Source organism: Astatotilapia calliptera, chromosome 1, assembly GCF_964374335.1.
Source record: "Astatotilapia calliptera chromosome 1, fAstCal68.1, whole genome shotgun sequence".
Classification (NCBI taxonomy): domain Eukaryota; kingdom Metazoa; phylum Chordata; class Actinopteri; order Cichliformes; family Cichlidae; genus Astatotilapia; species Astatotilapia calliptera.
The window spans coordinates 31,499,111-31,514,715 of record NC_137422.1 but is presented as its reverse complement, the minus strand read 5'-3'; the positions used below and the strand labels follow the sequence as shown (position 1 = coordinate 31,514,715).

Below are 15,605 nucleotides of genomic sequence, written 5' to 3'. Positions count from 1 at the left end.
GTGCAAAAGAATCTGCACAATGTTAAAGCAGAATGTGATGTTTTGATATCACAATTCGTTAATTCATACCACAATTCATACCTTTTTGTACTAAGCAAAAGACATATCCATTGAGTTCTACTGAAATGCTCACATCAAATAATGGAAATCATTGAAAATTACTTAATTTAACTTTACATGGTTCCATTTATCAGTGCTATTATATGCTATTAATGAGGCAGATAAATTGATAGGAATATAGACAAGTAAAAAGACAGGTTAGTGAATAGGTAGGTAGATAAGTCTATCTGAGGTAATGCAGAGTTTTCATAGAGTGATAGAAGGTGTTACTATCAACTACTGTAGTCATGCTCTTATTTTAGGATAAAACACATTATGGCTATACCACAAATGTTCCAAACGTCTTAGATCATGATACCTCAAAATGGTATTCGGTCGTAGTGCTGAGCCAGTTGACATGTTTTTAAGTTCTGACTCATCTATGTATGTTTGGACGATATTTTCCTCTTAATATTGACTTTAAAATCAGGAATAAAGATTATTCCCTCCCTATTCTTTTCTATTTTCTCAATATTTTATTTTGTTCCATGTCTTTCTATCTTGCCTTTGAACTGCTCCCAGTGACTATAAACCTGAGAAAGCCCCTCTGCTGGCACAGACTGGAAGTCAATAGAAGCAAGTGACCTATATTACAGGCTAGTCTACTAACTCCTGGTATTTTCTCAAGTGAGAGCAGACTATTAGGGATTACATGAGTGCTATTTCAGTGTATTTGTGTTTTTACATGTGTGTGTTTTCTAATGGGGGGGTGGGGGTGCAACAGAGACCAAGAGAAGGTTAATTACCTCCTCGTCCTTCGCTGTCAGCAGGTTTCACCTGGATGGGCCGGTTCATCTGGAGAGAAAGGGAAAGAAGTAGATGGAGAGAAAGAAAGAGTGAGAAGAAAGAAAAGGGAAATCCCACGTTAGCTGGAAACCATATAAGGTGCAAGATGTTGCAATGTTCCTGGTGTTAATGTCCTGAGTTTGTCCTCTGTTAGCTAAACACAAAAATCAAATGGTGAAGATGGCATAAAAAGAGATAAATCTGTCCAGTACTCCATGCCAGCATGTTTAATTAATCCAGGGCACTGCCTCTAGAGATGCCTGAATTCCCCTCACAGTTCAGCAGAATTAGCACTTTTCAATGACGGAGCCACACTGGGTGTCAGATGGCACTTGGAGATTAATGCTATTACATCAGCCACTCCCAGCCCCACCGGGAGAGGTCCTTTCTGGCTGGCCCTTGCTCTTCCTGTCCCCTCCTGGCTCCAGACTCCCAGTCACCAGCTATATCCTGCTCATTCCTGACCCTCAGCAATCCCTCTTTTCTGCCTGCATCCCCTCCTCCCCTTTCGCATCTCTACCCAGGAGCCCTTTTGTGACTTACAACCAATATGCTACTGGTCTGGTCAGCCAACTCCACCCTTCCCAAGCACCCTCCTTGTGCTAGAGCCTCCGAACGGCATAGCTATGAGCTTCTGAAAGGTTAACAGTAGGGAATTAATTTCATAGTGTGGTGAAAGTAAAACATTGCCAAGCTAACATGGGAATATAATATATATATATATATATATATATATATATATATATATATATATATATATATACATACACATATACACACACACACACACACACACACACACACACACACACACACACACACACACACACACACACACATATTAAAAGCTGCCTGCCATGAATAAAACTTCCCCAGGTTTTTTTCTCCCTGGAGTTTGAATACTAATACAGAAAATCACTTGATCTAGTGTTACAGATCTCTAAAATACAAATAACATCCCCCTATTCCTCTGTAAAAAAGGTGAGTGGTTTTAAGCCCTCGAAGACCCTTATTTATTGAGGCTACCTACGCACATAATATTTGGCATTGTATTGTATTTTTATTTTTGGCATTGGGTTTTCTGTTTGTTTTTTTTGTTTTTTGTTTTTTTTCCAGACTTCAGTTGGCCATCTTTCTAACTAGGCCATGCAGACAGGTCCAACATGAGAGTGCCAGTGAATGGCACAGAGTACTGCCCACTCAGATCAGTCAGCTAGGGCAGGATAGTGGGTGTTGTGGCCCTCAGGCAACACAGCACTTGACAGCAGTTGACATGAGCTCAGACCTTGGTTGAATATAGACTTGGTGGACCCGTATAGACAACTGTATACATGGTGACACTCCTGGGACGTAATGTGCTCTCGAAGCAATATGTTGCGACACTGGAACAAAGCTTTGTAAAATGACAGAGCCATCACAAGGCTTGCCCATGGAGCTGTTCACAGATGCACACACAGAGAAAACAGAGAGTGAGCGGAAGACAGAGACCAGAGCAACCAAATAAATATGTTAAGTTGTTGCTAATTGGAATAACAAAATTTCATATTATATATTCATGGAGTATGCGTTCCTCCTGGAGCATAGCCATCCAGCAGATGGCCAGAAATGCAAAGATCAGTTTTTACTCACTGCCCTTATGCTTTGTACTCACTTTTTTCAAGTGTTGGTGTGAGATAATTTGATAAATCACTGAGATAATTTTCACTCTCTCTTCTGTTGACAAACGCAGTCCCTTAGCATAAATGTTCTCAACACAAAAAATATAATTTTCTTCTTCTTCTAGGCTACATCCATTGTTCTGTGGGAGCCTGGTTCACTGAGACTCTTCAGTGAAGGAATAAATTTGGAATCCTGCAATTTTGTGTGATAGGAGCCCATGTGAGTCCCCGTGATTACATTCACATGTAAATCTTACATAAAGTTCAGGAGAGGTAAAGTATTGATATGCGAGTCTGCTATTGCCAGAAAGTTATTTAGAGTTAAGATAAGGTGTGGTGTGTACATTTGTAAGTTGTTGGAGGTGAGGTTTTGGGTTTTTTTGAGGGCAGAAATGGTCTCACATAAGAGGTTTAGGGTAGCCTGAATTCCCAAGATCCACGCCCAGTGATCAGTCAGCTTCCAGGTTTTAAATGGAAGCGACTGGTCAGGAGGCTTCATTAGTAGCCCCTGAGCCACTGCAGCAACAAGAGTCATTAAGCAGCCCAAAGTACACTTGGGGTTGCTAGGAAACCAAGTGGAGGTGGCCAGAAGGCAGGCAAGGCAAACTGGCTGTTGGTCTGTAGGCATTTAGCCAACCAATTGGCACGCTTTTCTTTCTTCTTATTATTTTTTTTTACTTCATCCAAGGAGGTCACAGTAAGAAAGGAGGGGAAAAAAGAGATTTCTCAACCCCCACCTTCAAGCATGCCCCACTTTCATGTCCCTTTTTAGTGACTGTGACAATGAGTTTTCGAGGGAGTCTGTTGCAACTTCTGCTCCAGCTCCCTGCCAAATTATGGAATTCATTTTTTTTTTTGCCAAACTTTGGGGTTGTGAGTGGTGCTCACTTGCATATGGCTGGAGTTAAGATGTTTGCTTCTCTGAGCTACTTTATAGTGTCCTCTGCATACATTTTCTTGAGGAAAAACAGAATGTTTCCAGCTTGCTACACAGAAATTGTAAAATTCAACTTTACTTTAATCTTCACTCTCTTTCTCTCACATACTGTGACACACACACAGGAGCACAAAAGTCTTGGGGCTCAATAACAGCAGGTGGCTTAGGTGACATTTTAATCCCTTATTACTGAGTGCAGGATTAGCCAACAGATCAAGGCAGAGTTAATTATATGAATTCATCAGAGGCTGGGCGAAGAGGCTGCCTGCTTTCCCCTTGGGCCAAGACCCACCCCCACCCCACCACCCACCTTTTGCGTGCACACACACACACACGCGCACACAGACACACTGAGAAAGATGACAAGTGACGTTCTGTATGTCTGAGAAGCTTGCTAGTTCCTTATTAGCATTGCAGTGGCAGGAAGCTAAGATAACACATACAGTGGAGCCTCCAGAGATGCTGTAAGACAAATGATATCTACTACCTTCCCATTGGGCCCTGTGAAATGAACTGCGTAGACTTTCGAGACAAAGACTACAAGCTTTCATCCTGCAGACATGTGGCTGCTGAGGCTGAAAGGAGTTCAACCACCCCCCGTCTTGCTTTATCTTTGTCTCTCCCTGCCCCTTTGGCCTCCAAAACCAATATGCTTCCCACCACAGCCCCTTAATGGGTTGATCAATGCTGACAAATAGGCAGCTCATGCTGACTTGCCTGGGAACTCACAGCTATGTGCCTGTGTGCTACTGCACTTAGAGAACCCATCTCTCTTTCTCTTCATCTCTCTTTTTTTGTCTTTTTCTGTTACTAACTTTTTTCTGTCCATATTTTCCCATTTGTCCATATTTTCTTTCTGTTCATATTTTCTTTATGCATAGAGATTCATTGTTTCAGTTCTAATCTCCAGGAGTGAGTCATACTGTTATGATGAGTAAAAGTCATCTGGAATCGCAAAGGGTTGGACCAAGTATGGAAGAGAGAAACTTTCTTACATTTTTTAACTAAAGGACAGTATATTTCAGAGTGTACACTTGTGTATTTGTGTGTACATTCACTTAAGAATACAGTGGGGCAAAAAAGTATTTAGTCAGCCAACGATTGTGCAAGTTCCCCCACTTAAAATGATGACAGAGGTCAGTAATTTGCACCAGAGGTACACTTCAACTGTGAGAGACAGAATGTGAAAAAAAAATCCATGAATTCACATGGTAGGATTTGTAAAGAATTTATTCGTAAATTAGGGTGGAAAATAAGTATTTGGTCACCTCAAACAAGGAAAATCTCTGGCTCTCACAGACCTGTAACGTCTTCTGTAAGAAGCTTTTCTGTCCCCCACTCGTTACCTGTATGAATGGCACCTGTTTGAACTCATCATCTGTATAAAAGACACCTGTCCACAGCCTCAAACAGTCAGACTCCAAACTCCGCCATGGCCAAGACCAAAGAGCTTTCGAAGGACACCAGGAAAAGTATTGTAGACCTGCACCAGACTGGGAAGAGTGAATCTACAATAGGCAAGCAGCTTGGTGTGAAAAAATCAACTGTGGGAGCAATCATCAGAAAATGGAAGACATACAAGACCACTGATAATCTCCCTCGATCTGGGGCTCCACGCAAGATCTCATCCCGTGGGGTCAAAATGATCATGAGAACGGTGAGCAAAGATCCCAGAACCACACGGGGGGACCTGGTGAATGACCTGCAGAGAGCTGGGACCAAAGTAACAAAGGTCACCATCAGTAACACACTACAACGGCAGGGAATCAAATCCCGCAGTGCCAGACGTGTTCCGCTGCTGAAGCCAGTGCATGTCCAGGCCCGTCTGAAGTTTGCCAGAGAGCACATGGATGATACAGCAGAGGATTGGGAGAATGTCATGTGGTCAGATGAAACCAAAGTAGAACTTTTTGGTATAAACTCAACTCGTCGTGTTTGGAGGAAGAAGAATACTGAGTTGCATCCCAAGAACACCATACCTACTGTGAAGCATGGGGGTGGAAACATCATGCTATGGGGCTGTTTTTCTGCCAAGGGGACAGGACGACTGATCCGTGTTAAGGACAGAATGAATGGGGCCATGTATCGTGAGATTTTGAGCCAAAACCTCCTTCCATCAGTGAGAACTTTGAAGATGAAACGAGGCTGGGTCTTCCAACATGACAATGATCCAAAACACACTGCCCGGGCAACAAAGGAGTGGCTCTGTAAGAAGCATTTGAAAGTCCTGGAGTGGCCTAGCCAGTCTCCAGACCTTAACCCCATAGAAAATCTGTGGCGGGAGTTGAAAGTCCGTGTTGCTCAGCGACAGCCCCAAAACATCACTGCTCTTGAGAAGATCTGCATGGAGGAATGGGCCAAAATACCAGCTACTGTGTGTGCAAACCTGGTAAAGACCTATAGTAAACGTTTGACCTCTGTTATTGCCAACAAAGGCTATGTTACAAAGTATTGAGTTGTATTTTTGTTATTGACCAAATACTTATTTTCCACCCTGATTTACGAATAAATTCTTTACAAATCCTACCATGTGGATTCATGGATTTTTTTTTTACATTCTGTCTCTCACAGTTGAAGTGTACCTCTGGTGCAAATTACTGACCTCTGTCATCATTTTAGGTGGGGGAACTTGCACAATCGGTGGCTGACTAAATACTTTTTTGCCCCACTGTATCTGTCTTTGGCCGGTGTGTCTGATTGATAACAGTGCAGTGGGAGAAAAGACAGACAAGGACACCACTGGCATTTGACCATGTTTCACTATGGTATGTGAATACCACAGCTCACAAAGCAGCCAAGAATAAATTCTATCTATCAGATGCTCTACATACAAATATTGCTCTCTTGGAATAAGTGCTCACACTTGTAATAAGTTCTCACACTTGGAATAGTGTGAACACTTAAACACTTCAGCCATTCTTGAGTCCCCTTGACTGATTCTTTAACTTCTTTCCTGGTTTTTAGATAACTAACATTACCAGATATTAAGAGGACGTCTGATGAACATCTCATCTGTAAGCTGAAATACTTTATCTCAGTTGTTACCTACAACTTAGGCTACTAAACAGCTGGAAAGTATCCAAATGATTAATCGTCCAACTTTGATAATTTGATAAAGACATTCTAATCAGCTACGAAAACCTAAACTTAAACATCAACATGATGTAAAACTTTGCGCACCAGACAGAATTAACTACTCAAGTCACAAATTTAATCAATTCCAATTCTTTCTAATGAAGAATGAGTGTTAGTGTTGGCTTAAACTCCCAAAAAACGTCCTTATAATGCAGCTGGTGTAATAAACAAAAAGTTGCTAAACAAAAGGCACTTTGCTGAATCCATAAAATGAAAGTTAATTCCAAACTATAGTTTCATAAGGCTGCAATGAAATATTTCCATATTGAGCTTAATTTTAATGATACATTTACAACACCCAGTGGAATCATTGCGTCATATACACATGATGCAAAATGAAACCAGATCCAGGCACACCTGCTCGTTTCGTTCTTCAGTAAGCATCCACGCTTGACAGTTGCTTTGGGTGAATTGGGATATTTATAGGAGAAGGTGTGGTGATGAATCATTACCTCTTCAGTCAGTTACATTACTCATCTCATAACTTTTAAACAGCTGTGCCAATCACGGTGGCACTGATGAAAGTGGCTCACCAAATGAAAGGAAGAGTCCAGACCGAAAAAGAAAAATCTTCTTGTCCAGAAGGTGCAGAGTGGCAACCTTATAATAAATGCAATTCATCTTCATATTCAGGGTGCAAAGCCCAGATGATAAACCTCTATTTGATTTTTTTTTTTACCCTTTATAGAGATATCGACTGACGGTTCATTATTTTTTCAATCTGTCATAAAAGCACAGTTGTATTGTAAAAGAGACACTGATCTGTTTTATAACCAACCTGTATATACAGTGTAAAATGACTTGCATTGTCATTCTGGTTCTTTTCACTTTGTTTGATTTAGAAAATTAACAAAGTTAGACTCATTTAGTTTTGACTGCTTCTGAATGTTCTAAAAAACCCACAACTGCCAAAAGTGTGATTGAGCATTGCCCCCTTTAAGCCGTACATAAACGAGCAATTTTCCACAAACTCCTGTTTGCATGACTTTTACTAGAAAATTGTGCAAATGTTTTCCTGTCTAAAACAAATAACTTACTTTGTTAACTAAAACAACAATTACACCCATACTTCTGCTCTACTACATTACATTGTTCATCACATCTACAAATCAAGCTCGATTGTGTTTTTAATGTGTTGTAAGTGCATAAACAAAAAGAAAAAACTGTAATACACACTGACCTGTTGAAACTGGAATAACTGTATCATTCAGGTATTGTCTCACTGTGACATGGTGGATTTAAAGGAAGATCTTTAAAGAGGATCAGTGAGAATTAATGTAGTGTCTTATGACACTTATGACTGAGTGTCTAAGTGTCTTAGTAAGATATTCGGCCAACATGTGCTGCCAAAAAAGATTCACTGTCTTGTCATTGATTCTGCACGTATATCAAAGTCTAATAGAGAGATGGAGCACCTTTATTCCAAAAGATAATTCCTCGTTTGGTTTGTTGATGAGTGCTGTCTGACACGTCAGTCCAAAAAGTAGTTTAATTAGAGATCTGTTGATTGGCAAAGACACGGCACACAATTCATAGATTTTTCATTTTTATCCACCCATTCAGTGAGGTCTCTTTGCCTATTAGAGAAGGTTATGCAAACCTGCAAGGGACCACTTCCATTAGGACAAAAATATTTTGGGGTTGGCTTTTTTGGTCTTTTTTTTCCAGAGGACAAAGAGATTCACTCAGAACAGCTTTGTATTGATTTCTAAGCAGGAAATGAGTATAAACCATGCAAGCTAAAAGCTCCACATAGTATAACAGAGGCTGTACCAAGGTTTCAGGGTTTTCCTTAAATATGTCCCCAACATAGTGATTTTTTTGTTCTTGTTTTTGTTTTTACTATTGTTCATGCAACAACTGCATAATGTCAAACCTCACCACAGTCAAATGTTACAAATGAATAACAAAATAGAAAAAATAATATTGACACTGGTTAATTAATTCGTCCTTGCTGTTATTTCATCTCCATTCAAGTCATCAGGGATCATTATCTTGATAAGCCATCCATTGTTTGATGCCTCTCATTATCATTCAGCAGTTTCGCCGTCAGTGAATTCATTGGAGCTGTTGATGCCGTTTACAGCCTTTTAAGCTCAATTAAAGATGCTTAATGCAGACTGACTTTTCTTACAGAACCCACAAAGAGCCATAGGCACTGGTTGAGACAGAGGCTCTTGATTACAAAATGAAATGTACAGACCATTATTAGGCCGATATATATGCCCTGTCTTCTGTCATTAATATTAGTGCCTTTTGAGGTTCAGAGAATTGTGGTTAAGTAATCTGTTTCAGTGAGTGGAACTGACATCTCTGTCAACAGTGTGGTTTTGTTTGTTTGTATGTTTTCTGATTTTTAATAGATAATTTTTTCTTCCAGTATGTGCTCTGTGGAAGCCCTAATGAAAACTGATATTACACACAAGACAAAGCTAAAATTAAACGTCTACATATTTAATAGTTTTTACATTCTCGGTATGCATTATACTAACGTTCAAAGTCCTCTTCTTCACCTTGAATTACAAACATTATGTCACTGTAGGCCTCATTTTCAAACCAGATCTTGCACTGGCTGCACTATACCTGCCCAAATTACTGTTTCCATCATGCATCACTCACACGTCAGGACATTCTGTCTGTGTGGAGGGAAAACAGGCCCAGCACAGCGGGAATGATTCCTCTCTTAAATTGGAGTTCACAGTGACCTCCCCGTGAGGCCAGTGAGCCAAGAGAGGCTGGTTCTTCCTTGTGGGTTGGAGGGAGATGGGTTAGAGCTAAAGTGATCACACCCTGCCTGTCTCCCTTGAAAACACATGAAGGAGGGCTGTGTCTGCCTCACTGTGAGGACGAGGGAGAAAGGGTGCTGACAGCTGAGCAGAGGGTTGCTGGCGGTGAAATGTGGCCTATTTTTAGCTTTGAGTCTGAGCTCCTATTTAAAGACTAGGTACTGAGGGTCAGTTTGGGAAGAAAAGGGGGCATCAACGGCAAAAAAGTTTCTTCAATCTAGCTGACACAGTAATCCCTGGTGTTATGCTGCAGTATCTTAGGAAAACATCTTTGTATTTGTGTTTTGTCTCTGTAATCTCTCTCTAGTTCTCCATAATTACCTGGCAATTGATTCTCTCCTGGAGCGAGGTTTTTGCTTTTAATTTATCTCTATGAATCCGGTATTGGCTCTTTGGTCCTGTGAGAGGCCCGGCTGAACATCTGAACCAATCTATACCACACTTCCCTGCTTTGCCTGGTCCAACCCAATCTAGTCTTGGGGACTGTAGCCTTGACAGCATTCATAATAGATCTATTCTCCTATTCTGTTTTTATGTTTTACCGTATCAAAAGGCCTCCTCTGGAGCAGGGACAGAGGTAGACACAGACAGAAAGTGGATGAGAAATCGAGCTATCACACCATCCTCTGCTCCATAAAGCCACTGTTCTTCCTCTGACTGTAGATGGATTGCTGTGTAGATCACTCCAACCAATGGCCAGTACGCTATATTACATTTATTCCTCCACCTTTTTTCCTCTGCCCGTGGATTTAGGGGGGTGGAAAGAAGGACAGGGGGAGTTGGCTAGAGGTGCATCAGAAGGTGGGGAGTGGGGGGTGACAATTCAACACAGTGAGACAAGACTAACAAATTAGTCAAAGTGACAGGGAGTTTTATGAGGTCTGCTCTTGTGAGGCGACTGCTGCTCTCTCCCCTCTCTTTCCCTCTCTCTTTCACTGGGCTGCAGGGACATTACCGGGGCCATATGTATGTGTGTGTGTGTGTGTGTGTGTGTGTGTGTGTGTGTGTGTGTGTGTGTGGGTGGGTGTGGTACATACTGGAGCATTTCAGAAGGAAAACAGTAATGAAAAAAAAATGGTGAATGAGGAGAAACTAGAAACATCAAAGTTAAAGAAAAAGAAAAAGTCAGAAATAACAGACTTCTAAAATACAAAAATACTTTCTGTTCTTTTGCATAAATAACTAATTGTTAGGCTTTAGAAATGTGATCATTTAAAGTCAAAACTGCAATTTTGCCAGCACATAAAACTACTGTGGTGTCAACATGAGGGAGTTTTAATATGTTGGGCTTTTAATCTGTTATTTTATAACAAAGAGGGAACTTGTGTTTGTCGAAAATGTAAGAAAAATTGTTCAACTTGTTATTATTGTATCCTTTGCATTGTAAAAATCTCATCAATTATTTTTTTTAATTAACTCAGTGTAATTAGAGAAGTTTGTCAGGTAACTAAATATCCAATGAATTACTTAAGTCATAATTAGGCTATTTAGAGACACTGTTTAATACTGTGTTTCTAAACACTGATTAATTGCTTATACTTCCCAATACGCATTGTATTAATGTGAAACCAACAATATGCACAGAAGAGTAAGATAGTGTTTTCTCTGACAAAAATGAAAACAATAACAACCATAATTTTAGCCATAATTATGTAAAGTGCCTTCATTTTCTGGAAATTATAATGATAAATATTTTTTCATAGCTTATTGTGACTTTGAGTTTTAAAAGCCCTGCCAATAAGGTTTGACACAGTTAATAGCATGATTAAAATAAACATAAATATAAACATTTCTGGATAAAGCTTGTAAATGTCTTCTCTCAGAAATTAGGAACAAGAAGGAGAAGTTTGGTTTCACTCTATGCTTTGCCGATCTTTTAGCGTCTCTTAATTTACCTGAGACTCTAAATTTACCTGACACTGTGACACTACTGATAACAAGATGCTGAGTTCTTTTTTCAACAGAAAGATCTATTTGGAACTCCTAATTCAGTCAACATTTGTCTATGCACATGCACAATTGCAAAGTAGTACAATCTGATAACAGCACACATACTGCTGCCAGTACAGGCTCCAAAGCACGGAAGGTTAAATGCCCTGATTCAAGCACACAGAGCCAAGGCAAGAATCACAACAATAACCTGGTAGCTTCCCAGGAGCATCTGTCACTCTGCAAGGCCACAGCACAAATGTTTGTGAGCCAGCCTGGGAAAACAGCTAAAGTAGTTCACGGTATAAAGAGGAGCAAGAGAATAATAATAAGTGGAAGGTAATGACACACAATGCATCTGTCAGATTTATGAGTGTATATCCTACTCTGCTCCTCTCGTATACCTGCCGGTTGGCTCTGCACTTGAGGCCACACAGTCCACAATGCTGTTGAAAGAGTCGGCAGTGAGAAATCACAGAGCAGCAGGGAGAATAGTGCCGGACTCTTGCTCTGCTACAACATCCAACAATCAAGCCCCAGAGTGTGCATGGACACAAACATTTCAAAATGGTCTGTGGATTTTTTCAAAATAAAACAAAGGTTTCAACAAACAGGGAGTATCTCCAAAATTTTTGTTTATAGGGAATCCAAAGTTGAGCCAGAGGAGATGTTTCTCTTGTTCTTCATTCAGTCATGCTGAATTTCCAGGTTAGCTTTTGTTTTACTAGTGTGCAGTGAAAAGTTGACAAGAAAACACCAATATGAATGATGAGGAGTTCTAAATGATTCGCAGATGTGTGAGAAAGGTTATTGTGAACAAAACTCTCATATTTGTATAGTTATGGTTGCTTTGTGATTTACATGTTAAAAACCTTTTTTTTCTTTTGTGCAGTATGTTTTTAGATAGTTATTTCATCATCGATATAAACCTAATATGAAGCACATGTGTCAATCAAACAAGTACATATGAAAGTAAATATATGTTTTAAATAAATAAAGCATGTTTAAATAAACAAAGCATGACATCTTAGCTACCGATATCTTCTAGGAGAGGTATTTCCAAATGGTGTTCCTTGAGGCAAGTCCAGGGGTGCCTTGGGATTTTGAGTTAATTATACAGTGCAAATGCACATTAAGTAATGAATAAGATTTAAATTTCCTATATTAGTTCACAATGAAATATATAATTAATGATTGACTGCTTTGCTGTGTAGTACAAGCTAATTAAATTGTAGGATACATGCTAGGTCTAAATGCTTCAGATGATAAATAGGCTATTTTCTGCAAATATGGATATAGGTATGAAGAAAAACTGATTCACATCAACAGTGACAGACAGAGCAGACAGACTCTGCTGATATAAACGTAAGAAAAGGGGCAACCATGTATCATGTAAAAATATAACAAAAAAAACCCCCAACAATATAGCGCATACAAGGAAATAATTTGGATTTATGATTTATAAAAACTACAAACACCCAAAACCCAAAATATGTATTTATTTTAGGCTAATAATATATATGTAAACATGTGTTTACCTAAAAAAGGATATCAGGTTTTGAGTATGGAAGAATAAAGTAGATCAGAGTAGAACAGAACAGAAACGGACAATAATGCTATCATCAGTCTTAAAAGCAGAGTAATATCGCCAATGAACACATTTATTTGTCTTCTTATTTTCACTATGTGGATACGGTGATGCATTGAGCTTAAAAGTCACAGGAAGCTTCCTTTGATTGTTTTGCTTTTAAGGATTTTCTTTTCAATAAAAATTAAAACAAAATGACAAATTATTGAATGCAGCAGGACTTTTAGCATTTTAAGATAAAATCCTATGCCATGCTTACACACAAGCTGCTTATGATGCATGCTTTACATTCAACCTATTCTCTTGTCAACACACAAAAGGGCACTGTGTATTCATGAAAATCCACTCACACTCACAGGCTGTGCATAATAATAGAAGACAAAAGCATGAGGTTGCCCATTATGCAGACACCCATATTTAAATGGTCTCATACACACAGAACAGAACAAACACAGAAAAAATAATACTAATAACGGAACAGAAGACCTATTGTTTTAATAATAAAGAGGAGTGTTATTACACAAACAAATGCATGCATGTGGATATCCATTTACATAGAAACACAGACACCAATATCTCCTTGTTCATTGCACACATTCATTTACACACGCTTATGCTAGCGGACTTCTTTAGAGATGCCTTTAGACACAGACTAGCGCACACACATAAGCACACAACCCTGTAAGTGTGTTTCAAGATGCCGTTAGGACAGAAGGTTGTTTGTGAAAATGATCACATCAATCGAAGTGATAGATAAAAGACTGGGAGCAATTGATAAAGTGCCACAATTATTTGGAAGATGAATGGCTGAATTTGCTTTTGAAATTGGACTGGATCTCAGTGCAATGGAACAGAACTCATCATCATCAATGAGCCTGCCGTTAGATTGCATTCTGTCACAACCCAATATCAGCCCGGACAATTGGATCCATCTGCCAAATGGGATCAAATAGACCTACTCACACAATATCAAAAGTGATGTATAGTGACCATGTGCAAACCATATTAGAGTGAAAATGCACAATGCATCACTGTGTATGCTGTTGCATGTGTTCACATATTACATTTGATATCACCACATGTGAGTATGCTCAATAGAAATTATTAGGAGAACACATGTACGACACGGAAGGAAATGATACAACCAGCAGTAGGGGGATGCTTGATGCTTAAATGCTCCAAACGAACCCATCAATTCATATAAAATGTGTGAGATGGTTATAAAGACAAGGTATAGAGTGAATAGCTTGAAAGTGATGTGCAGTTACAGGCCGCCTTTAACAGTCGGATGAAGTAGAAATCACTTTCTTTCATCTTCTAACTCCCCAGTTCCTGTTTTTTTTCTTTTATTGTTATTATTTAAAAGAATATTTGCAAAGTTGCAACTCATAAAACTTGCACTATCGGATCACATAATTTATTTAAGCCTATAAATCCTTTGGCTTTTGCAGTTATACGCCTCATAATGATGCATTGGTTAACACGGCCTGAATATTTGAGCCACATAAAAAAGGTAATAGATTAAACCAGGGGAGTGTGTAGAGCCGCAGCGTGTGTGTGACTGCGTGCGTGTGTGAGCAGAGCTATCGGTAAAGAAGTATTACTGCAGCTTACACAGGCCTTTGCATACAGAAGGGAACATCAGAATGCACTGTATCGCCACTGCATGGACACACACAAAGCAAAAGAAGAGGGACAAACCAAAAGGGGCTGGAGGGAAACACACTAAGTAATGTATTGTGCTAGGATGATAGGTGACACGGTCTGATGATAAAGAGGAAGCGTGTAAATGGGCCTCTATTAAGGGAGAGGAAGGTTGAAGGATTGTTTACAGCCACAAATCTGCCCAAAGAAAACATATTACACCTGAAATTAGTTCTTTAATTTTTCAGTCTGCGGTGTCTTCAGAGATATCTATAGCATCTAGTATGTCTAATTCGCAGGGACTATAAATCACATACACATCTGCTTCAACCTGTAAATCTGTCAGGTATAATGACATTGTAATTGTAATCTTTATTTGTTGTATTATTTAGTTCTTGGCTTATTTTTCTTCTTATTTTCATTGTTTTCTATTCTGTTGAAGTCCAGTCTCTGGGGAAACTATAAAGTAAAATATTGCTGTCTAGAGCACTCGCAGGCAAAAGTTAACTGAAAGGTAATTAAACTTTTCCGGAGACACACTCATACACAAATCTACACTGCACCTACGTTTGCAATAAAATGGTCTTCTTTCTGGTTGTATGTGAAGGAGTATGTGTACACTGCATCCTGACATAGCTTTCACCATTCCATCTTGTCTTTTTTCCTTTACCCTCGAGCACACAAAATACCCCCATGGAGTCAAAGAGAAAAGTACGCATACGTCATGTGCACTCATAGTCCCCCACACACACATTATTCCTGTGCGGTCAGTGTCTGGGGGAGCTGTGCTGTCAGAGAGCAGACCGTAGTGTTCCTGGTCCCTGCTCCACCTGCTGTGACAGCTAATTAGGCCTGGCCAAAAAGCCAAGCCTGTCTGGGTGCTGAAGTGGGTGTCATAGCATGACAATGCTATGGCAGGGCAGGGCAGGGCGTGGCATGGGATGGCACAAGGATAGTGTCGCCAGCTGATAAGATGCCCTACCATGATGTCCAGGGACACACCTTACCTGGGAACACCCACGACCACAGTGATGTGTCCTCGT

General features: G+C 39.8%; 1 protein-coding gene across 12 annotated transcripts in view; it reads right to left on the bottom strand.

Annotated features, from left to right (window-relative positions):
• celf6 (CUGBP Elav-like family member 6) overlaps nucleotides 1–15,605 on the bottom strand; it is a 147,117-nt gene that overhangs the window by 48,091 nt on the left and 83,421 nt on the right. For all 12 annotated transcript variants that reach the window (XR_003272806.2, XR_013907887.1, XR_013907875.1 and 9 more), the window contains exon 3: nucleotides 846–894. Coding sequence is in view for 3 of the 12 variants with exons in the window: in XM_026173342.2 (XP_026029127.1) it covers nucleotides 846–894 (49 nt within the window). In the remaining 9 variants the exon portion in view is untranslated. The remainder of the gene's footprint in view (nucleotides 1–845; nucleotides 895–15,605) is intronic.